The sequence below is a fragment of the Salvelinus alpinus genome, chromosome 5, assembly GCF_045679555.1.
Source record: "Salvelinus alpinus chromosome 5, SLU_Salpinus.1, whole genome shotgun sequence".
Classification (NCBI taxonomy): Eukaryota; Metazoa; Chordata; class Actinopteri; order Salmoniformes; family Salmonidae; genus Salvelinus; species Salvelinus alpinus.
In genome coordinates, this window is record NC_092090.1 from 76,755,697 (window position 1) to 76,774,858 (window position 19,162).

At 42.3% G+C, this 19,162-nt stretch overlaps 2 protein-coding genes across 3 annotated transcripts in view; both read left to right on the forward strand.

Moving 5' to 3' along the window:
* Positions 1 to 566: 566 nt before the first annotated feature.
* Positions 567 to 2,725, forward strand: LOC139576846 (transmembrane protein 230-like). The gene is made up of 3 exons (XM_071403376.1): positions 567 to 1,013; positions 1,305 to 1,427; positions 1,563 to 2,725. Exons 1-3 carry the CDS (start codon positions 918 to 920, stop codon positions 1,701 to 1,703), a joined length of 360 nt encoding a protein of 119 aa, XP_071259477.1. The 5' UTR covers positions 567 to 917; the 3' UTR covers positions 1,704 to 2,725.
* Positions 2,726 to 2,919: 194 nt separating this feature from the next.
* LOC139576842 (uncharacterized) overlaps positions 2,920 to 19,162 on the forward strand; it is a 56,811-nt gene continuing 40,568 nt past the window's right edge. The window contains exons 1-3 of one of the 2 annotated variants that reach the window (XM_071403367.1): positions 2,920 to 4,082; positions 13,126 to 13,221; positions 14,672 to 14,878. In XM_071403367.1, the coding sequence (XP_071259468.1) occupies positions 13,161 to 13,221; positions 14,672 to 14,878 (268 nt within the window). In that variant the 5' untranslated portion in view covers positions 2,920 to 4,082; positions 13,126 to 13,160. The remainder of the gene's footprint in view (positions 4,083 to 13,125; positions 13,222 to 14,671; positions 14,879 to 19,162) is intronic. The other variant, XM_071403366.1, reaches the window with a different exon arrangement.

Below are 19,162 nucleotides of genomic sequence, written 5' to 3' on the forward strand. Positions count from 1 at the left end.
TTCCTTATTTAACCTGTCTCCTCCCCTTCCTATTCTACACTGATTGAAGTGGCTTTAACAAGTGACATTAATACCGGATCATAGCTTTCACCTGGATTCACCTGTTCAATCTGTCATGGAAAGAGCAGGTGTTCCTTATGTTTTGTACACTCAGTGTACGTTCCTTATGTTTCAAAAACCATTCTGCAAGCGATGATTGTTTTGAGCAAGTGTCGGGGCTCTTAGCAAAAGTCCCCGGGGAAGAAGATATCTTCATCAATAGGCGCTAAATGTAGCTTCTATGAATGGGCTGAAGTAAACAATGCATGGGAAGAGGATGCAGAGAAAGCTACACTAAAACCACTACAAAATCACAAAATACGGAATATAAAAGCGCTAACTATCTAACATCAGTGTCACTATTACAATATGTGGACTCACACGTGATAGATCTATTGATTTGATGAAAAGACAGATACTGACATGAGTGTTTCCTAGCCTACATGTTTTGTGGTCCACCTGAGCTGTACCAATTTATTTTTCAGATGTGATACGGCACCGCCCCTTAGTGGTAGCCTAATTCCATTCCAGTTCAGGGACGGTTCGGAGCACTGCGCAGGCGTTGTACAGACTAAACAAGGAAGAGGGCATGAGTGCGGACGTTTTTATTGCAACAAAATGTTATGTTTATGTTCTAACTCCAGATCTGAAAAGGCGGTATCCTTCTTTCTATTTTCATTTGGTTGCAACATAGGCTAATTATAGTGAGTCGAGAGGAGCTGACAAACTGATTAACACGTTCGTTGCAAGTTGACAACAGTGTATCTGAATAGGCAAGTGTCATCATTGTAGCATTTCTCAATATGAAATGATACAATGTACCGGCTGCCAATGTAACAGAACAATGCAACAGTTTTAGCAAGTCATTTAAAGTAAAGATGAACGCTCGCAGCAGTTTAAGACAAGGAATACTTAACACTAAGGTCAGGTACTCCAAATTATCCAATGATGATGACGGCTACATTGACCTGCAGGTAAGGGCTTTAGTGTGCTAGAATGGGCCTGGTAGGGTTGGAATAGAATCTATATAGGCTTAGTTTTATTTGAAATGAAATGCCCATGGTAATTATGGGGTTATGTAGCCTATAGACATAGTCCAATGTTGTTATTGCATCAAACAACCCTGTATATAGAATAATGTTTTCATATCAGTATTGAAAAAAAGTTTTTGGGATGGTTTGGTGATAAACATATTACAAAAATGTACCATTCAATTTATTGAACTTCTGTGGTATGTTATTATGAAGTCATGTTTGTCCCCGCAGTTCAAAAAGAGCCCACCAAAGGTCCCATACAAAGCCATTGCACTGGCTACTGTCCTCTTCTTGATTGGCTCTCTTTTGATCACCATTGGAGCCCTCCTATTGGCAGGATACTTTGAAGTCACAGTGAGTATGAACTTTGAGTCCATCGGTACATTCCTGTCATGTTTTACAACAGCACAACAAATAGATTTCACATAATTAGCTTTGACATATTCCATTGTGTTTCTTAGATATCTTTTTTTCCCTCATTAATTTCAGCATGCTGACCGGACTGTGCCCGTTCTCATCATTGGAATCTTGGTTTTCCTTCCTGGATTCTATCACCTGCGGATAGCTTACTATGCATCGAAGGGCTACCGTGGTTACTCTTACGATGATATCCCAGACTTTGATGACTGAGCCACTCCTAACTGAGGCAACTCCTTTGTTATTTTCATATAACATTGTTGAATACAGTAAACAGACTGGAATCCAGGGTAGTCCTAAAGCAGATGTCCTTTTGATGTTTATGTTCATCATGTAATGTCCATTCACTTTTTGTTCTTTGACTGGATTATCACCATACTTCATTATGAATGACTACTATATTTAGAAAGGTTTGTGTTATTGTTTCTAACAAAGAACATGCACATTTGTATTTATTTCATGAAATTGTTTGCTTTTTTGCTACATATGCATACATTTTACATATACATTTTACATACATGGCACTTTTATATACAGCAATCACATAACAATAATACATAACCGAACATGAGCTATTTAATCCCAGCTCTCAGCCACTCTCATCCCACCTATCACTGTAGTCCACCCTTGATTTTTAGTTGACTGATCAATTGGAAATGTGATTCTAGGATGCATTTTTTTACCTACATAATTTGCAGTTTGAGGTATAGAGCAAATTTTGTTTATTTATTCCCATCGTTTTGGCCTCATGTGTAGGTATACACAGCTGTGCTGTAAAAGGGAAGGATGTAATTTCTGATAAAATACATAGCTGTACTGTAAGGGAGGCATGAGTTTAATTGTATTGTCCAACTGAAAGACCTGATCAGTGTAACCATAAATCAATTTACTCTCACTCTGGTTGGTACCCCAACAGAACCATGAGTTTGAGATATTATTGAAAGTTGACTCTTTGTTTTTCTGTTGAAATGTCGCTTATATTTTCCTGGAGGGTTCCTGGTATGAGTATTTTATGTGATTTATGCCAATCCTTTGATCTCCATATGGTGTGCTGCTAGGCCTGTGAGAGTCAAGAAGGAAAAGTAGTTACGCAACAATATAGTGTCTGGTGTAGTTTTCCACTGGCTGAGTTTGAAAGGCATTGTCACTTGCAATGAAGTCTGTAGTGTATCCATATATTCAATTTAAAGGCATTTGTGGTTGAGCACCAGCTCCAATAAAGACTGTATCATGAACTACTCTCCACTTTTGTGTCAACTCACACCCCCCTGTGGTGTGCCAAAGTTTACTTTGTGGGTAAAATAATAATAATTATATATATATATATATATATATATATTCTACAGACAACCATTGATGTTGTCTGAACCAAAAGTGTAATATCTGTGAGTGTGAGAGCTGTTATTATTGGATATTTTCTGGGTCAATGGTGCTACTGGTAGTGTAGCAAGTCTACAGTAGTTTTTCCTAAATCAACTGAGTAGGGGGTTGCTACTTGGGCAGTTCTAGGATCAGTTTACCACAACCACTCCAGACCCCAAACAAAGCAAAGCTCACAGACATTACATGTAGTTCTTTGAGGGACAACACTGTTGCATTTGTTCAAAGGAAAACTATCCCACTCCCATATTGGTGGTCAAACGTGTGGTGAAGGAATTTTATTGTAACTTTTGTGACAAAGTAGCCTATTTTCTCCCAGTAATAACGGCTTTATTAATAAATTGAATATACACGGAAAGACACATGGAGGAGAACAAAAGCTTAACGCAAGGACTTTTGGATAACATTTTGAACATTAAAAAAAAAGGTATAACTGGTGGATATGCAACATTACATTGCCTTTGTCTACGGACGTGTTCCGTTGCATAACATTTATCTTTTGTCAGGGACCCCGACACGTCCTCTATACGTTGGACTTTCCCACGAAAAGGCGCTTTTGTCTGGAGCGCTCAAACTGAGTGCATGTGGTAGGGAGGAGAAGAAAGATACGACGAAGGGACGAAACCGCGAGAAACGTAGTAGATGAATAGACGACTGTATTCTGTCTACACACTCCGTCATTGCAGTGGGGAACTGGCGGGCATACATCATTTTGGGGTATTTTGAGCAACGTATCATTTAAATGCGCTTTATGGATTCGGATAGTATTTTTCTACTGCTCCTTTTTACAACACTTTGGGTAACTTTGGACAAAGCAACACGAAGAAGAGCAATATAAAATAATGCTCGGAAACTTTTAAAGGATTATAAACCAATCTAGGTACTTCTTAGGTTTTTCTCTATCTTTATATGGGATTTAAAACCTGAGAATTGAATGAGATAGTGCTACAGCTAAATCTACTAGGAGCTTTTCCTACAACTTCCCTGGTTGTGTTTAACAACTATCATGTGGCGCGCGTGAGACAGTCTGCCACGCTTTTATAAACTATGCGACCACCTGCCTTTGTCGAACACCTGCATTTTTAAGGCAACCTTATCAAACTTTAGAGTAACTAATGAAAGCCCAAATACGCCAACCTGCATGCTGAAAAAAGCAAAGGACCTGATGGACTGATTTTATTCTGGTCAAGTCAGAGAAGTGCCTCAAGCAAGGTAAAGGGACTTTTAAATCGGGCGCAACCTACATGTGAATAACAGCCTCTGTGAGTTTCACACGGGGTCCACTTTTAATGCAAATGTAAATAGGGGCCATTCACATACAATATACTATTATATTAAATGTTTTTATTTCACAATCACATAATTCCTCATTCTAGTTTTAGTCTAGACAAAACTTATGCTGTTGTAGGCTATACTTTTGTCTCGAATATTCAACCGACCATGGAAACAGTCTGACAAGCAGAATATCTCCTGTAGTGCATTGTGTTGACGTCTGTTCTTGTTGATTATTTAGCTCGTGACATGTTTCTTTATCCACTGTAATTACAGATTGATAATTTCTTAAACGTGCGTTAGCATTTACTGTAAGTGAACGTTTAGAGCCAGGCAGATTATTCATAGCCTTCAATAAATTAAGATTAATTAATGCATTACGTTAATGCATACAGAGAACAATGGTCAATCAATCACAGCAGAATAGTAATTTCTTATATAGGTTGGGTCCCTTTCCTATCAGTCCACGTGACTGCACATCAGACAATAGAGGCACCTGTTTTTGCCTGATATGGAGACAATGACATGAGCACCCATGTAAACAAACCATCTAGTTACTTAATTGAGCTCTAAAGTAACCATTTCAGAAATGTTTGTTGATATTTGATTTAATTCTTATTCTTTACTTATTTATTGCATGCAAATATAAGCCTGACTGCTACACATTATCTTTTTCTTTATGTTTGAAAACTGATAAATCAGAACAGCATCTGCTACTAAACCCTCCCATCGCAATTGGGGGTCCCATCCCCCAACGTGGATGAATGCAAAAAAACAACAAAATATGATGTATCATTTCTTACTTCATACTCTGAATGAGTCGCCAGTTCAGTCCACACATGGTTATTGAGACTGGTTTCATTCTGAAAGACCATGTGTTGTGTCTTTCATTTCTTCTGCTTGACATGGGTATGAGTTTGATCCTGGAGATCTTGACTTGGAGCCCTGTTGGCACTGTGGTGCTTCATCATGACACAACGCCATCATTGATGCTAAAAAGTTTAGTTCTCTAACATGGCACTTGTTTCATGATTTAGTAAAAGTTTCCATTATAACAGAGTGATGGGGGATTGTTATTGCTAATTTTGTAGATTTAAATATTCAGGGTTTTGACCTTTGTGACCGAAGTCCAACTGTAACACTCAGTTCATTCATGGGCCTTAGTGATTTACCAGACTCTGTGGTTCAATGTTCTGCATACTTGTTTAGAGAAGGTCTAACTTTTTACACTGTTTTAAAATGTTGGGTAATGACTTATTTAGCATTGAGGTGTACTAAAGCATATATAATTGACGTTTTTGTTTCTTGCATGGATTTGATACAAAACCGTTTATAGTTTTTTTGGGGAAAACCTAAAGGAGATTAAAGAGAGGGAGCAAAGAAAGAAATATTCTGCTGAATGCCGTGTCAATAGCACCATAGTATAGACATAGCTATTTCAATCTGCAGTGTTGTTGGAAACTCTGAATATGTTCCTCAGTCTTAGACGGTAAGAGTTGACCTGGTTAGGTACAAATTAACCTCCAGAATCAAATGGCTTCTTTTGTGTTGTTTTAGCTATCTTTGGCTCAACCAAGACATTGGGGTAGCATCTTGATTTTGTCTCTCACCTTCTAACAAAACCGACGTGGTCATCCGTGTGAAGTATTCTAGCTCAGGTGCAGCAGTCAGCTATCTATGCCTTGAGACACTTTCTGTTCACCTCAGTTCAGTGTCTGTAAGCAGCTTTATGTGCCCATGGTTTGGCCTGAATTAGGATTTGCCTGGCCACCAGAGTTCATAGGGTGGGACAAACCACTAAAGGGCTGGTCAAATTAAAGGAGGATGTCGGTACACAACATATAGACCTAATGGGTCTCAACTGATGCCAGGCTGATCCACTTCTCCACTGAGAGTTTTATAGACTTGATAAGAAACACACTTCTGGAGAGGCAAAATAGCACATTCCAAATGAAGCATTTCACTGTACTTGTGCATGTGAGAATAAAACTTCAACTTGAACAGCATAACTGGTGGATATGCAACATTACATTGCCATTGTCTACGGACGTGTTCTGTTGCATAACATTTGTCTTTTGTCAGAGACCCCGACACGTCCTCTATACGTTGGACGTTCCCACGAAAAGGCACTTTTGTCTGGAGCGCTCAAACTGAGTGCATGTGGTAGGGAGGAGAAGAAAGATACGACAAAAGGACGAAACCGTGAGGAACGTAGTAGATGAATAGATGACTATACTCTGTCTACACACTCCATCATTGCAGTGGGGAACTGAGGGGTACACATCATTTTGGGGTATTTTGAGCAACATATAACTTAAATGTGCTTTATGGATTTGGATAGTATTTTTCTATTGCTCCTTTTTACAGCACTTTGGGTAACTTTGGACAAAGCAACACGAAGAAGCGCAAAATAAAAGTCTACACATTCCACACAATGAGTTTGTGCTACAGCTAAATCTACTAGGAGCTTTTCCTACAACTTCCCTGGTTGTGTTTAGCAACTTCAACTTCAACTCGATATCAGAGTGCAAATGGTGGAACCTTCAGACCTTTTAAGAAGTAGGAAATGCTTCCTCCGATGTCTCTTTTTCCATTACATCTTGAAATAAGAGTTTGGTCTCAGTACTCCCTCATTGGGTCAAAGTTTAGATTGTTGGCCTAAACCTTTTGCTTTTAAGATTTAGTCTCGTGGGATGTGGAGTGGATGAATTGTTTCCTTTGTTTATGATTTACTAGTAGGTGTGTTCTTTCTTTGCACCTGTGATATGGTCCTCAGTTTGTCAAGTTCCCCCCTCAAACCCAGCTGACCTGTTCTGAGGCCATGGCCCAAGCAGGATTAACCAGGATTACTAAGAAAGTAATATAGCTGCTTATCAGTTCCATCTCTGTCACCACCATCACTGATGGGCCTTGGCCGCTATGCCAATAGGATTTCCTTAGGGTTAGGGTTATGTATTGCCAGATGAGTGGGAGTAGAGAGTAAAACAGATGGATAGTGTCAGGTAGAATTTTCATGAGTTTGAGGTACAAATTCACAATATTGTCTGGGTGTGATTCTAGCTGCAAAGCTGTGATCTCAATGGAAATCCTTTTGATCTGAACTTCACCTTCTTTTTTCAGGTCTGCTTTCAGTGGGCTCACTACTGGCCTGGCCTGGGGGGATTATTTCCCTCCACATTTCCACCTTTTCACCTCTTAATGTAGGGCTCTTCAAACTGTGCTGCAGCCTACCTGCTGGTATGTGATCCGGCTTGGCCCTGTTCGTTGTCTTCTCCCTTAGCTCTACTGCAAGTGCGTGACACATTTGGATGGGATAAACCGTCCATGTTATTTATAATGCGATCAAAATGGCAAGCATTCCTGTAAACAGAATGTTCTAGAGGGTTAGGGTACAGTATTTGCTGACATGATTACAACACTTTACTGAGGAGTAGACAACAGTATTGATAGATTATGAGTTTTATGTATGATGGCTCTCTCACAGGTGATGGATGGAAGGGGACAGGTTTGGTATACTGCATCTGTCAGCAGTACTGGATTAGACTAGATGTTCACAAGGGTGCAGTCCTAGGTAATTTGTCTCATTGAAGACCAGTAAGAGATGCAACTAGTCTTAACAAGGTTAAAAATCCTTACACTGTCATTACAAAGTAAAATGTAAGTGTGTATTAGTCTACTGCATTGATTGCCAAACTTATGGGAGCAAAAGCCCAGACTATATGAGTGTCTGTGGTTGTGTATCAGTTGTGTATCAGATTAATCAGTTTGGCAGAACGGTCCAGATCACCCTCAATGGCTTCTTAGACATTATTATGCAATTTTTGTTTTCCCCTCAGATATCCCCAGGTTCCCCTCTCCTCAGTTCCCCAGACCCCTGGTTCATCTGGTCCCTGTATTGGCAGAGCTGCATTTGTCTGCTATTCAGGACTGTGTAAAAGGACTAAACTAAAGCTAGTTTTTAGTGAAAGGAACTTAAGTTACTGTTGGGCAATATGGACATAATTCGAAAGTAGACATCTAAGCTGATAATTCATAATCATTTACAAGGTGTATTTGTATGAAACCAGCTACTCAAAAAAACTAAAAGAAAGCATGTCCCATAAGTGAAATGATGTCTGAATATATGCTTTCAGAAAGAACACGGAGTCCTCTGTTTACCTAAAAATAGAGAGATAATCATTGTAAATGCACCCAATTTTCTTTTCCATTGTGAGAGGAAAGGCACTTTGACATTATGGAAGATGGTGTACTGTGCATCAGCAGATGACTAGCACTGTCATTTTACATACATACTATCAGTGACCTACAGTATGTAACCCTTCATTACTACATACAATGTATGTAGCGTCTTGAGCTAAACTTGTAGGCCTCATTTGTTTGCATTTAAAGGACTTTTTGCCTTGTTCTGTTGCCATGGGAAACAGGTTGTACCTGAAGCCACAGAATAGTGGTGGGGGCTGTCCTATGTCTCTCCTGTCTACACTTGTAGACTTTGACCCCTACAGGCTCTCTCTGCAGGGTCTGTAGTCTGGACACTCCCCTGTCAACGGGTCTCGCACAAGACATGTCAAATGTTGTCAATAAGCAACATTCAATTCAGTAGGCCTAAAATGTCGGTATTATGAAACAACAACTTGTTTTAAATAGGCTATGCCTAAATACAGTTACAGGCACAATAATTGCTCCCTGTGGGCGTATAATACATACAAGGCATCTTAGACTATGGAGGGTTTTACACACATCCAAACTTTTCACAGGAGCTGGATAAAGCTCCAATATATGTTCACTCACAGTTATACTGCTCTCAAATGTAATGTTTTATAAACATCATGGAACTGTCTCACAGATCATGTTTGCACTTCTCCGGAAATAGCAGACTAAATTGCATTGCATTTGAGCCATGTACTGTACATTCTCACCATAAACCCATGGACAGTGAATTTTTATAATAACTTTGTTTTTTTTATCAAGTTAAACGAAAAATAATCAACCAAACAATATTGCTAAATATGATCGGGTCAGAAACATGATATCATAAATTGATTCTCTCATTCTATGGCACTCTGTGCAGACTGCACAGAGGCCTAAATGGCTTTTTGCATAATATTTGCACATCTATACAAAACACTAGGCTCCTGTCAATTGTAGGGCTGTGACGATACCAATATCGTAATATTCTTTCCATGGCAAAAAATGTAAACATGAGGTAGACCACACTCTTTGGTCCTTTAAAAACCGACTGTATTTAAAATATTGTGTGCTATAGATGGGTTCGCTGACAACGTCACGAAAACGATGCGCGTGCTTCAAGAGGCAGAAGGCTGTGTGTTGTTGTGATTCTGGACAGCCAGATAGTTAGCAACAATGACTACCATGTGGGAAATCGTAAGTGGCTCGTTCCAGCAAGTTTGATCTTGTTCTTGATACCATGTCTTGTGTTGAGGTGTTTTGACTAACGTCATGTCTTTGGTAATATGGCTCAAATTCGCTGTAACGGTGTAACAATGTATTTTAGAGACAACAAGTGCTCATTGTGCAAATTGATTTATGTTATCAATAAACATCGTAGACTAAATATAGTTTACATGTTGTCAACAATCTAAGCAAAGCCTGTCTGTTTTGCACCATTGTTGTACACACCTCGGTTTTGTTGCTAATCAACCAACCCGTCTATAGCATGGAAAATAAATAAAGGTGACTCTGGATGACAACATAATGATGTTTGTTTCCAACAAAACAGGCTGTTTTTCTAAAGAAGTTAAATCCGCCCTCCAAGTGGCGTACCGGTCTAAGGCACTGTATCGCAGTGCTAGAGGCGTCACTAGAGACTCGGGTTCGATCCCGCCTGTGTCACAGCTGGCCGCGACCGATAGACCCATGAAGCGCCGCACAATTGGCCCAGCATCGTCCGGGTTAGGGGAGGGTTTGGCCGGCTGGGATGTCCTTGTTCCATTGCGCTCTAGCAACTCCTGTGGCGGGCCGGGCGCATGCACTCTGACACGGTTGCCAGTTGGACAGTGTTTACTCCAACACATTGGTGTGGCTGGCTTTGGGTTAAGCGAGCAGTGTGTTAAGAAGCAGTGCAGCTTGGCAGGGTCGTGTTTCAGAAGACACATGGTTCTGGACCTTCGCCTCTCCCGAGTCCATACGGGAGTTACAGCAATGGCACAAGACTGTAACTACCAATTGGATATCACGAAATTGAAAAAAATCTATATATAATAATGTAAACATTTAAAAAAAGAAGAAGTTAAATCCGCTTTGTGTTTTGTTTCCTTGCCACGATACTAACGACTATCCTGATACTGGTATCATCCTGGCCCTAGTCAATTGTATCAATTCCTATGTGCTAGGAAGATTCTCAAAAACATCCGACATTGATACGGAAGACTGAATAGTTTGTAGTGTGTCTTTGGTAATCGGATGAGTGGCGCTCATTGCAAATGGGGATGGATAGCCTACTTCAGGGTTAGGCAGCTAGATTCAGCCGCAGGCCAATTTTTGTCCGAGTGGATGGTCGGGGGGGCGAAACATGATTTAAATATTTTGTACACTGCCAATTGACCACAACTAATCCCAAAAAGAGATTGTATTTGAAAATTACAATCATTTCATAAGTTGATTACATTGAGACACGATCACCTATGTCTCTTTTTTTGTATTAATGGGAATACCTTTTAGCTGAATTCCTGGTGATTTTACAGTTCTTTTACCAAAAACGAAAATCCTAAAGACTTTGGTCGTCCCAAAAAAAATCGCTTTCGGTTTCGGCCCACGGGCCACCTATTGCCAACCCCTGGCCTACTTGAACAAGCTAAATTCAGATATCTGAATTGTGAGGGAAAAAACCTCAAAGCACTCTCAGTAGACCATTTAAAAGCACTTTATTCATAGGGTACTTTTGGCTAATGGTCAGGATAAAAAGACACACCTATGCGATGCTGCTAAACCAGCCTTGATTAAAGGGAGGGTAGGCTATGCTTAGTTTTTAATCAAATTAAACAAAATGGGGGGAAACCTATATATTTTTTATGTTTCTAAAAACGAGATTCACCGGCACAAAAGGCACATCTCTCCTTCCATGGAAACTGTGGGTCATGGCTAGATAGGTCAAGGACACACCTCAAATATTGCCACTCCTCCCATCTCAGCACAGGTAAATTGCAGAACCTGGAGTTAGGGCTGGATAATGCTAGTGCGGCAGTTTTTACATGATGAAATGGCAAACTAACGTGTGACACTAGAGCACCAAATGTGTCACGTGAGTTGAGTTGGCATAATATGCTGTTGTTAGCTTTCCAAAAATAGCCTCCTTATATTAGTGTAATTAACTTAGACTAGTGATAAGCTGGTATTAGTGGCCCTGAATAAAGTGTGTGGGAGAATACAGTGTGTGGGAGAGTATGTTGGAATGGGGGGGGGTCATTCCAATATTTTCTAAGAAAGGGAAGGGGATAACTTAAATAGTAGATGATTTTAAGATGTAGGTTGCAACCTTAACGCATCACTGGCCAGACAGTGTAGCACAGATTCAGTTTTCCCAGCTTTGTTGACCCATTTTATTGTCAGGCTCTAAAAAAAACTCTTTCTAGGAAATTGAATATTGAGCAGTCTGGTTACAGTAATATCCGGTTCATATTCAGTGGGTCGGAGCAATACTGCACAATGTCAGATATAGAATTTAAATTCATGGCATTTACAGGGTTCTCTTCTCAAAAACTCTGGACGATACCATTTTTTACATTGAAACTCAAGAGGAGAGATTAATTGAATGTGCAATGAAGACTGGGGTTGGGATGAAGACTAGACTGGGTTTGGGATGAAGACTAAACTGGGGTTGGGATGAAGACTAGACTGGGGTTGGGATGAAGACTAGACTGGGGTTGGGATAATGACTAGACTGGGGTTGGGATGATGACTAGACTGGGGTTGGGATGATGACTAGACTGGGGTTGGGATGATGACTAGACTGGGTTTGGGATGATGACTAGACTGGGGTTTGGATGATGACTAGACTGGGGTTGGGATGATGACTAGACTGGGGTTTGGATGATGACTAGACTGGGGTTTGGATGATGACTAGACTGGGTTTGGGATGATGACTAGACTGGGTTTGGGATGATGACTAGACTGGGGTTGGGATGAAGACTAGACTGGGTTTGGGATGAAGACTAGACTGGGGTTGGGATAATGACTAGACTGGGGTTGGGATGATGACTAGACTGGGGTTGGGATGATGACTAGACTGGGGTTGGGATGATGACTAGACTTGGGTTGGGATGATGACTAGACTGGGGTTGGGATGATGAGATCTCCTCTATACCATGTTTCTTGTAGGATGACAATGTCTGTATTTCCAATTTCTTTGATGAAGTCTGGGTTCCTGCTCTTTAGGCCAAAGGCAGATGACCTCAGACCTTGTATATTCCAGGTTGAGATAGCCAGTCAGTAAACAGAGATGTCGCTGGTGTTTTCCTCTTGCACGTGTCACGTGTCTATAGCTTTTAGCCCAGTTAGCATGATACCGCAGACCTACGGTATGAGCTGAACCAATCAGAGGCAGAAGGTAAATCTCTTTGACCGTATCAGTGACACACACACACACACACACACACACACACACACACACACACACACACACACACACACAAACAGGGCATGATGTCCACTCAGAGGAAATATTTCCCCTCCCAATGCTAGTTTGAATAAGCATGTTTTCCAAATCCCAACCACAGATCAGACATCACATTTGCAGTGTGCAAAGATTATTTACAGAATGCAGTCAGTTATCAAGTGATCAACAGACAGGAATGCAGTTTAAAGTAGGGATTATTAAATACTTTAGGGTTGATGTTAACTTGGACGATTACCTTGGTCTTGTCTGATGCCAGATGCAGTGGGAAGGTCCTTGTACAGTATTGAAGGCTGTGTGTTACTGTATGTCAGAGGTTTGAATTGAATGTGTGTGTTTCTGTGTTTTCAGGTTGGGAGATGTGTGAAGGAGTGTGAGGGACGGCCATGGGATTGGAGAGACAGTGGCTTCTGGGTGTCACCACTGTTGTTGCCCTCTGTCTGCTGCGTAAGTATCATACTGTACATCTGGGAAGATTTGCTATGCTCATCACATTTCTATTGGTTTCTCTCCTTACACCTGCCTTGCTCTACTAGCTACCCAAGTAATTCACTTCATACATTTATGTTACAATGGTACAACACTGTAGGTAAGTTATACACCTTAAAAACGTATCATGTAAAATGTACCTCTAGAGAAAACCTCTCATCCAATTCACTATCACAGAAACCCTCTCATCTAATTCATTTCTTCCTCTCACTGTTTTTGTCTCTCTGCATCCTTTTCTACCCTTAACTACCAATGTATTTTCCTCTGTAGTTTATACCACTCTCTTTAGATTCATTGTTCACATAGCCCTTGAATCTCATGTACTGGCCAGTGGAATTGTCTGAATGTACTCCCTAGAACATATGATTCACAGCATCATACTGATAAATCTCTGACATCTGCCACTATACACACATGGCCTGGATTGGGGAAAGTGATGAGGAGGGGGCCTGGGGGTCTAGACACAAGTGTATACAAGGGAATGGGGTGAAATCCTACTCTAAAAAAAAATCTACGGGTGCGGATTAAGATCAATCTGGGATTTATACTGGCCCCATCCCAAAGGCACGCTTCTAGGGGGAGGGGAGTTTTGTGGAGCGCAGGCCATGTGTGGACCCCAGGGGGTGGCGGAGTGGGAGGGAGCGGTGAGGGGCCGGCTGTCTTGCCCTCTATCAGGGAGTGTCCCCCTTTGAGATTAGTGCTTAATCACTAGGCCAGACGAGGTACAGAGACAACACAACACTGCCAGGCACCCGGTTGCAGGCACAGGCTCTCAGGCTCTGGCCCAGGTGTCGTTAATGGAATTGAAACATGTTTAAAGAGTTGCAGTCCAGCGGTCTTGTCACCAAATGGAGTGTCATTGTTTTACATGGCCTCTGTATGTCTGTTTTAAACTAAGCATACTCTGGAGATTAACACAGTCATTGGAAATATGCAGGCTGACATCCAATATTTATTGACATTTAAATATGTTTATGCTATCTACTCTAATCTCTTATCCTTTACTGCATGTTAGTTTCTCAATGTCCTTCCAGTTTTTTTCCCAGTCTTGCCTTTTGGGTTTAGCCTTGTTTCTCCTGTCTTTGTCCTCCCCTTCCCTCTCATAAAGCAGCCAAGCTGTTGCTGGCTGCTAAACAATTTTATCATCGGTTCTCGGCCCTGCAAAAAATAAAGTGAATATTTACTCAATATCTTCCTGGAATGTGTAACCAGAAATTCCACAGAATGCATTTTGGAGAAAACTCAGCATGTATCTGGCTCTGCATGAGACTCAAACCTATGTGGAACAGATCCACATGTGGATGTTGACTGTTGACTATTCAGGCATCAACATGTTTTACTGCCGATTCACCAGTCATGCTCAGCCTACCACCATTGTATTATTGCAACCTGTGTGCTTTCTCCTCAGGTACGTCCCAGGGTGTGGAGGCAGTGGTCCGAGCCAGGGTTGGGGGGACTGCAGAGCTAGGTTGCAGTCTTACCCCCCCTTCTACAGGAGCCACCACCCCAAACCTGTTCCCACTGCACGTGGTAGAGTGGGTTCGTCTGGGTTACAATGTTCCCATCCTCATCAAATTCGGAGTGTATGCACCACGTGTGCATCCCAACTACAAGGGTGAGTCCTCTTGTCCCAGATCTATGTCTTATCACTGCTTCTTTCAAATTACACAATGCATAGCAAATACACTGTGGCAATTGCAGTTATACAACATGGCTGAACATTTGATCCTTTTGGGTCTCACTTTGAGTCCTGGTGCAATTGAATCTTTTGTCCTGTTGGTTTATTGGGAGCCATTTGCCTGCATACAACACCCCAGTGCAGTCTCTACATTCCTCAGTGTATCGTATGGGAGAAGGACAAAGGAGAGTTTAACCTCAAGACAAGGACCTGAAAAAGACGCATTTCTCTGATTATATCTGAAGAGATTCTGTGCAATAAGGTCACATTGTCTTAAAACAACTTTCAATTACCTTCCTTTGAGCCTTTCTTTCCCCTCACTAGTAGCTGGCTGGGAATGTGATTTAAGTACAGCTGTTTTGTTTTGAGTGGGGGTGGGGAAGGGGGCTACAATGGTATTTATGAATGCTGGGGGGTTTCAGTGGTGAGAATACCCCAAATAGGTAATCCACCCAAACAAGAGCCCTGTAATTACACTGCGTGTCTGGGTGTGTGGTAGGGCCTCCATAGTACCGGAGCAGGGGACTGGGGCAGGGCCTGGGTGAGGACGTAAAAATGTTAATGGATCAGTCAGGGGGGTGGGATGACAGACGGGGCTGTGTGTGGGTGTGTGCATATGTATGTGTGTATGTTTGTGTGTGCATGCATATGTGTGCATGCATATGTGTGTGAGTGCAAGGAGGGGGGGGGGGGGGGGAGTATGGTTGAATTGAGACAGGCTTGGGTGGGGTGGGGGCTGGTGGTCAGATGACAGTTTTTTATTGGTATTCAGAGGGGTGACCCAGTGAAGAGGTTGCTTTGATGTAAGGAGAATGAATGAAGTATATGGAATAATAGAGTTTTCTTACCTAGAGTACCATAATCCAGTCATTGTCTCTCAGAGAACAAAAGACAAAGGTCTATATCACATCCACCCCTTCCTCTGACGGAGCCCACGCCAGTACTTATGCCTCCAAAATTCCATATTCTCTCATCTAGATCACTGAACCTGGCAGGAAGCCTTTCAAGTCCACCTACAGTTGGTTTTCACTTAAAAACAATCAGTAGATGATTTCAGCTATCACACTAAAGATCAACATCTAGGTCACTGACCCTGGCATGCACTGGACACCGACCAGGCTCTGATAATTCAGGAATGGCCGGGAAGAGCACTAACCAACAGATGTCTGGCCGTCTTTCTGACCCACCCATAAACCCCAGTGTTATTGTTTTAAGACAATCATGTGATGCAACATAACCCATAATTCATCACTGAGGCTATGGGGGTAAAAACAACAGAAAAGTAACAACAACAATCTAACGGTTTGTTAGAAATCAAAAAGGACTTGGTTTTGATGAGGGATATTCTCCCTCTCTGTGTGTCTGGGGTCTGCTTAACCCCTGTCTGCCTCATATCCTCTCAGCTCCCCTCCTTTTGGAGGCAGGTGGCAACATGTGAAGCGTATCAGCAGTGCGGATCTAATGTATTCTACCATCAAATTAAAATGTATGGGGGATTTCAGATTGAACCACAGCCCCACCTCACTAGACAGTATGAAACACAACCACTTCCTGATCTTTGTCTCAAGCTGTCTCTATGCTCAGGCACAAACAAGCACAACAAAACTTTTGAGTAATAGGAAGAAATGCCTAACTTTTTTTCATCCTTATTAAGAGTTTATAAGACTGCTCTATCTCTCATGTACAATCTTGCACTGACGCCATCCGCCAGTCTAATAGTGTCTCATGAAAGAATGAGAGGAAGCGTTATCTTGGATGGGAGTATAATAAAGTAATACGTTTAATCTCTAATTGTTCAGATAGGATATCAAGTGTATTTCAGATTACAGTGAGTGCTTGAGGAGTGCTTGCTGTGTCTGTGTCTGTGCCACAGAGTAATGTCCTTCTGTTGACCCCATTAGAAGCCATTCGCTCTGAAACAGACAGATTACTTACAGATTACTTGCAAGTCTTTTATTTCTGGAGAGAAACCATTTTGAAGGAGGCTGCCCAGTGCCACATCCTTCTTCCTCCTTGTCTCTTTTTTAAACATGCCCTGGAGGGCTGAACATCAATCACCTGAGAACAAAGAGGAAGAGACAAATAAATAGTCACTAAAATACTGAAGTAGAGTCAACTCGGCTAGTGAAGTCTGTTGGAGTTGTGCTTTTTGATGAAATGTGTTAGTCCAGGCTGGCCTGTGAGTCTCCATTCACTGGCCGCGCTGTCAGGGGCAATTGCTCTAAAAAGGGAAGATCAAATGTGTCCTCTCCGCTGAATTAAATGAGTGGAGACGGTGTGGAGGGCACACCCTCCTGGGGGTAGAACGACAGCGGCAAAACCCCAGACTCAGCCCAGCAGGCCCCCATCATTCTGTCTCAGTGTGAGCCGTGAACACTGGGGGAGTCATGGCCTTGTTTCACCCTCATACAAATACACACATTAAAGAACCTCAATTAATGAGCCTTGTTCCTCCACCATCTTTTAATTGGAATTGACATTTTACGTTGGTCAACAACGCCTTACTAAACATGACCCTATTCGACCAACTCAGCCAGGAGAGAGCCAAACAGAGAGGTGGCAGCTGAGGCTGACCCACATGATCCAGCAGCAATCTGTATTTCTACTAAAACTGGACCAGGGAGACGTTTGCTAAACAGTGACACAATATGAGAAGAATGCAGGCTAGACCCTTGGATCTCATGTTCTCCAGCTCTAAGTTACTCCGTCAGGACAAAGGTTCTGTTACTTCATCTCACAGCGCTGTAGGTGTGTCCCATGGGCCTGGAATCAGAGCAGGGGGAATGAGATCAGGCCCAGTATTGTGCTGCCTGGGAGCTTTTGTGTGAAGTCCTTCCTTAAGGCCCAAGCACTGCCTGGGAGGTTCTACCTTATCCCAGACCTGTCCCAGACTTGGCTTGAGTTTCACACAGGAGAAGAGAGGAGCTTTGGTTGAGCCAGGCCTCTGTTACCTACAGATATAGGATCTTAATCTGAGTTAATCTAAGTTTCTCACAGAAGGAAAATAATCATGCAGCAAGAAATGTCCCACTTCTCCATGTTCAGACACACGGTGAGTGGTCGATATGAAAACAAGCAGGACAAAACAAACTAATTAACCCAGTCCTCAGGATGGCATTCTGGCCCTTCAGGAGATAATGAATGAGAGACTGGCAGCATGCTCTGTCCAGTGGTGGGCATGCACAGTTTCACCATGGGTGATGAGAATGGTGACAAGGGGTTATGGTCTCCAGTTCGCTGTGCGTTCTCCTCCTTTTCTTGGCGTCATTACATCATTGGTCCCCGAGGTCTAGCGCCTGTCTTAAGATAGGAGATTTCCTCTCTCCTTCAAAAGCAGGCTATTCGGGTGGTCCCCGTGTCAGAAGTACAGAATGGTTGGTACAGCCGGTACTTCTTAGTTCCCAAGAGCGATGAAATGTTGCGTCCCATCCTGGACTTTAAACAAGCACCTCAAGGTTGCAAGTCCAAAATGCTCGCACTTCACCGTCTATTGCAGTCGGTGTGTCCCAGCGATTGGTTCACGTACATATTTACATGTACTATACATCCTCCCCATCTCCCTATCGCCAGCACCTTTTCTATGATGGTGGAGGCAGCTTTGGCACCGGTGCGGTAACAGGGGATAAGAGTATTGGCCTATCTGGACGATTGACTGGTCGTTGCGGAGTCGAGGGAACAGGTGTTGCTCCACGCTGCCACGATGGCTTCCCATATTCATTCGCTGGGGTTCATAGTGAATCACAAGACAAATTGTTTGACTCTGGCTCAGCGCATTCAGTTTCTCGTCTCGTTCTGGACTCGGTTCTGAATCATGCGTTTTTGTTCTAATGGAGGAGGGTCGCATTCCGGCTCTGTCTGGCATGGGTTCGCTGGTGCACTTGGTGGCTTTTTCGCTTGTGCCTGTGGTTATTAGGGCCGATGGCCTCTATGATAGCTGTGGTGCCTCTGGGACTTCTGTTGATGCGTTCAATGCTGGGTGATAGCTACACGTCTGGACTCATCTCCCCACTGCCATCAGTTGCTCATGGTCTCCCCGTCATGGCTAAGGGCGCTGTAACGGACAACGCTGGAGATGAGAAGCAGGTACGGGGAGTCAAACATTTAATAGGGAACAGACATAGAACAAGACAGAAACAGCGTCAGCACACGGATAACACGGACATATTACAATCAATGCAGCAGCGGGGAACAGAGCTGGGGAACTGCCAAATATATGTGAGG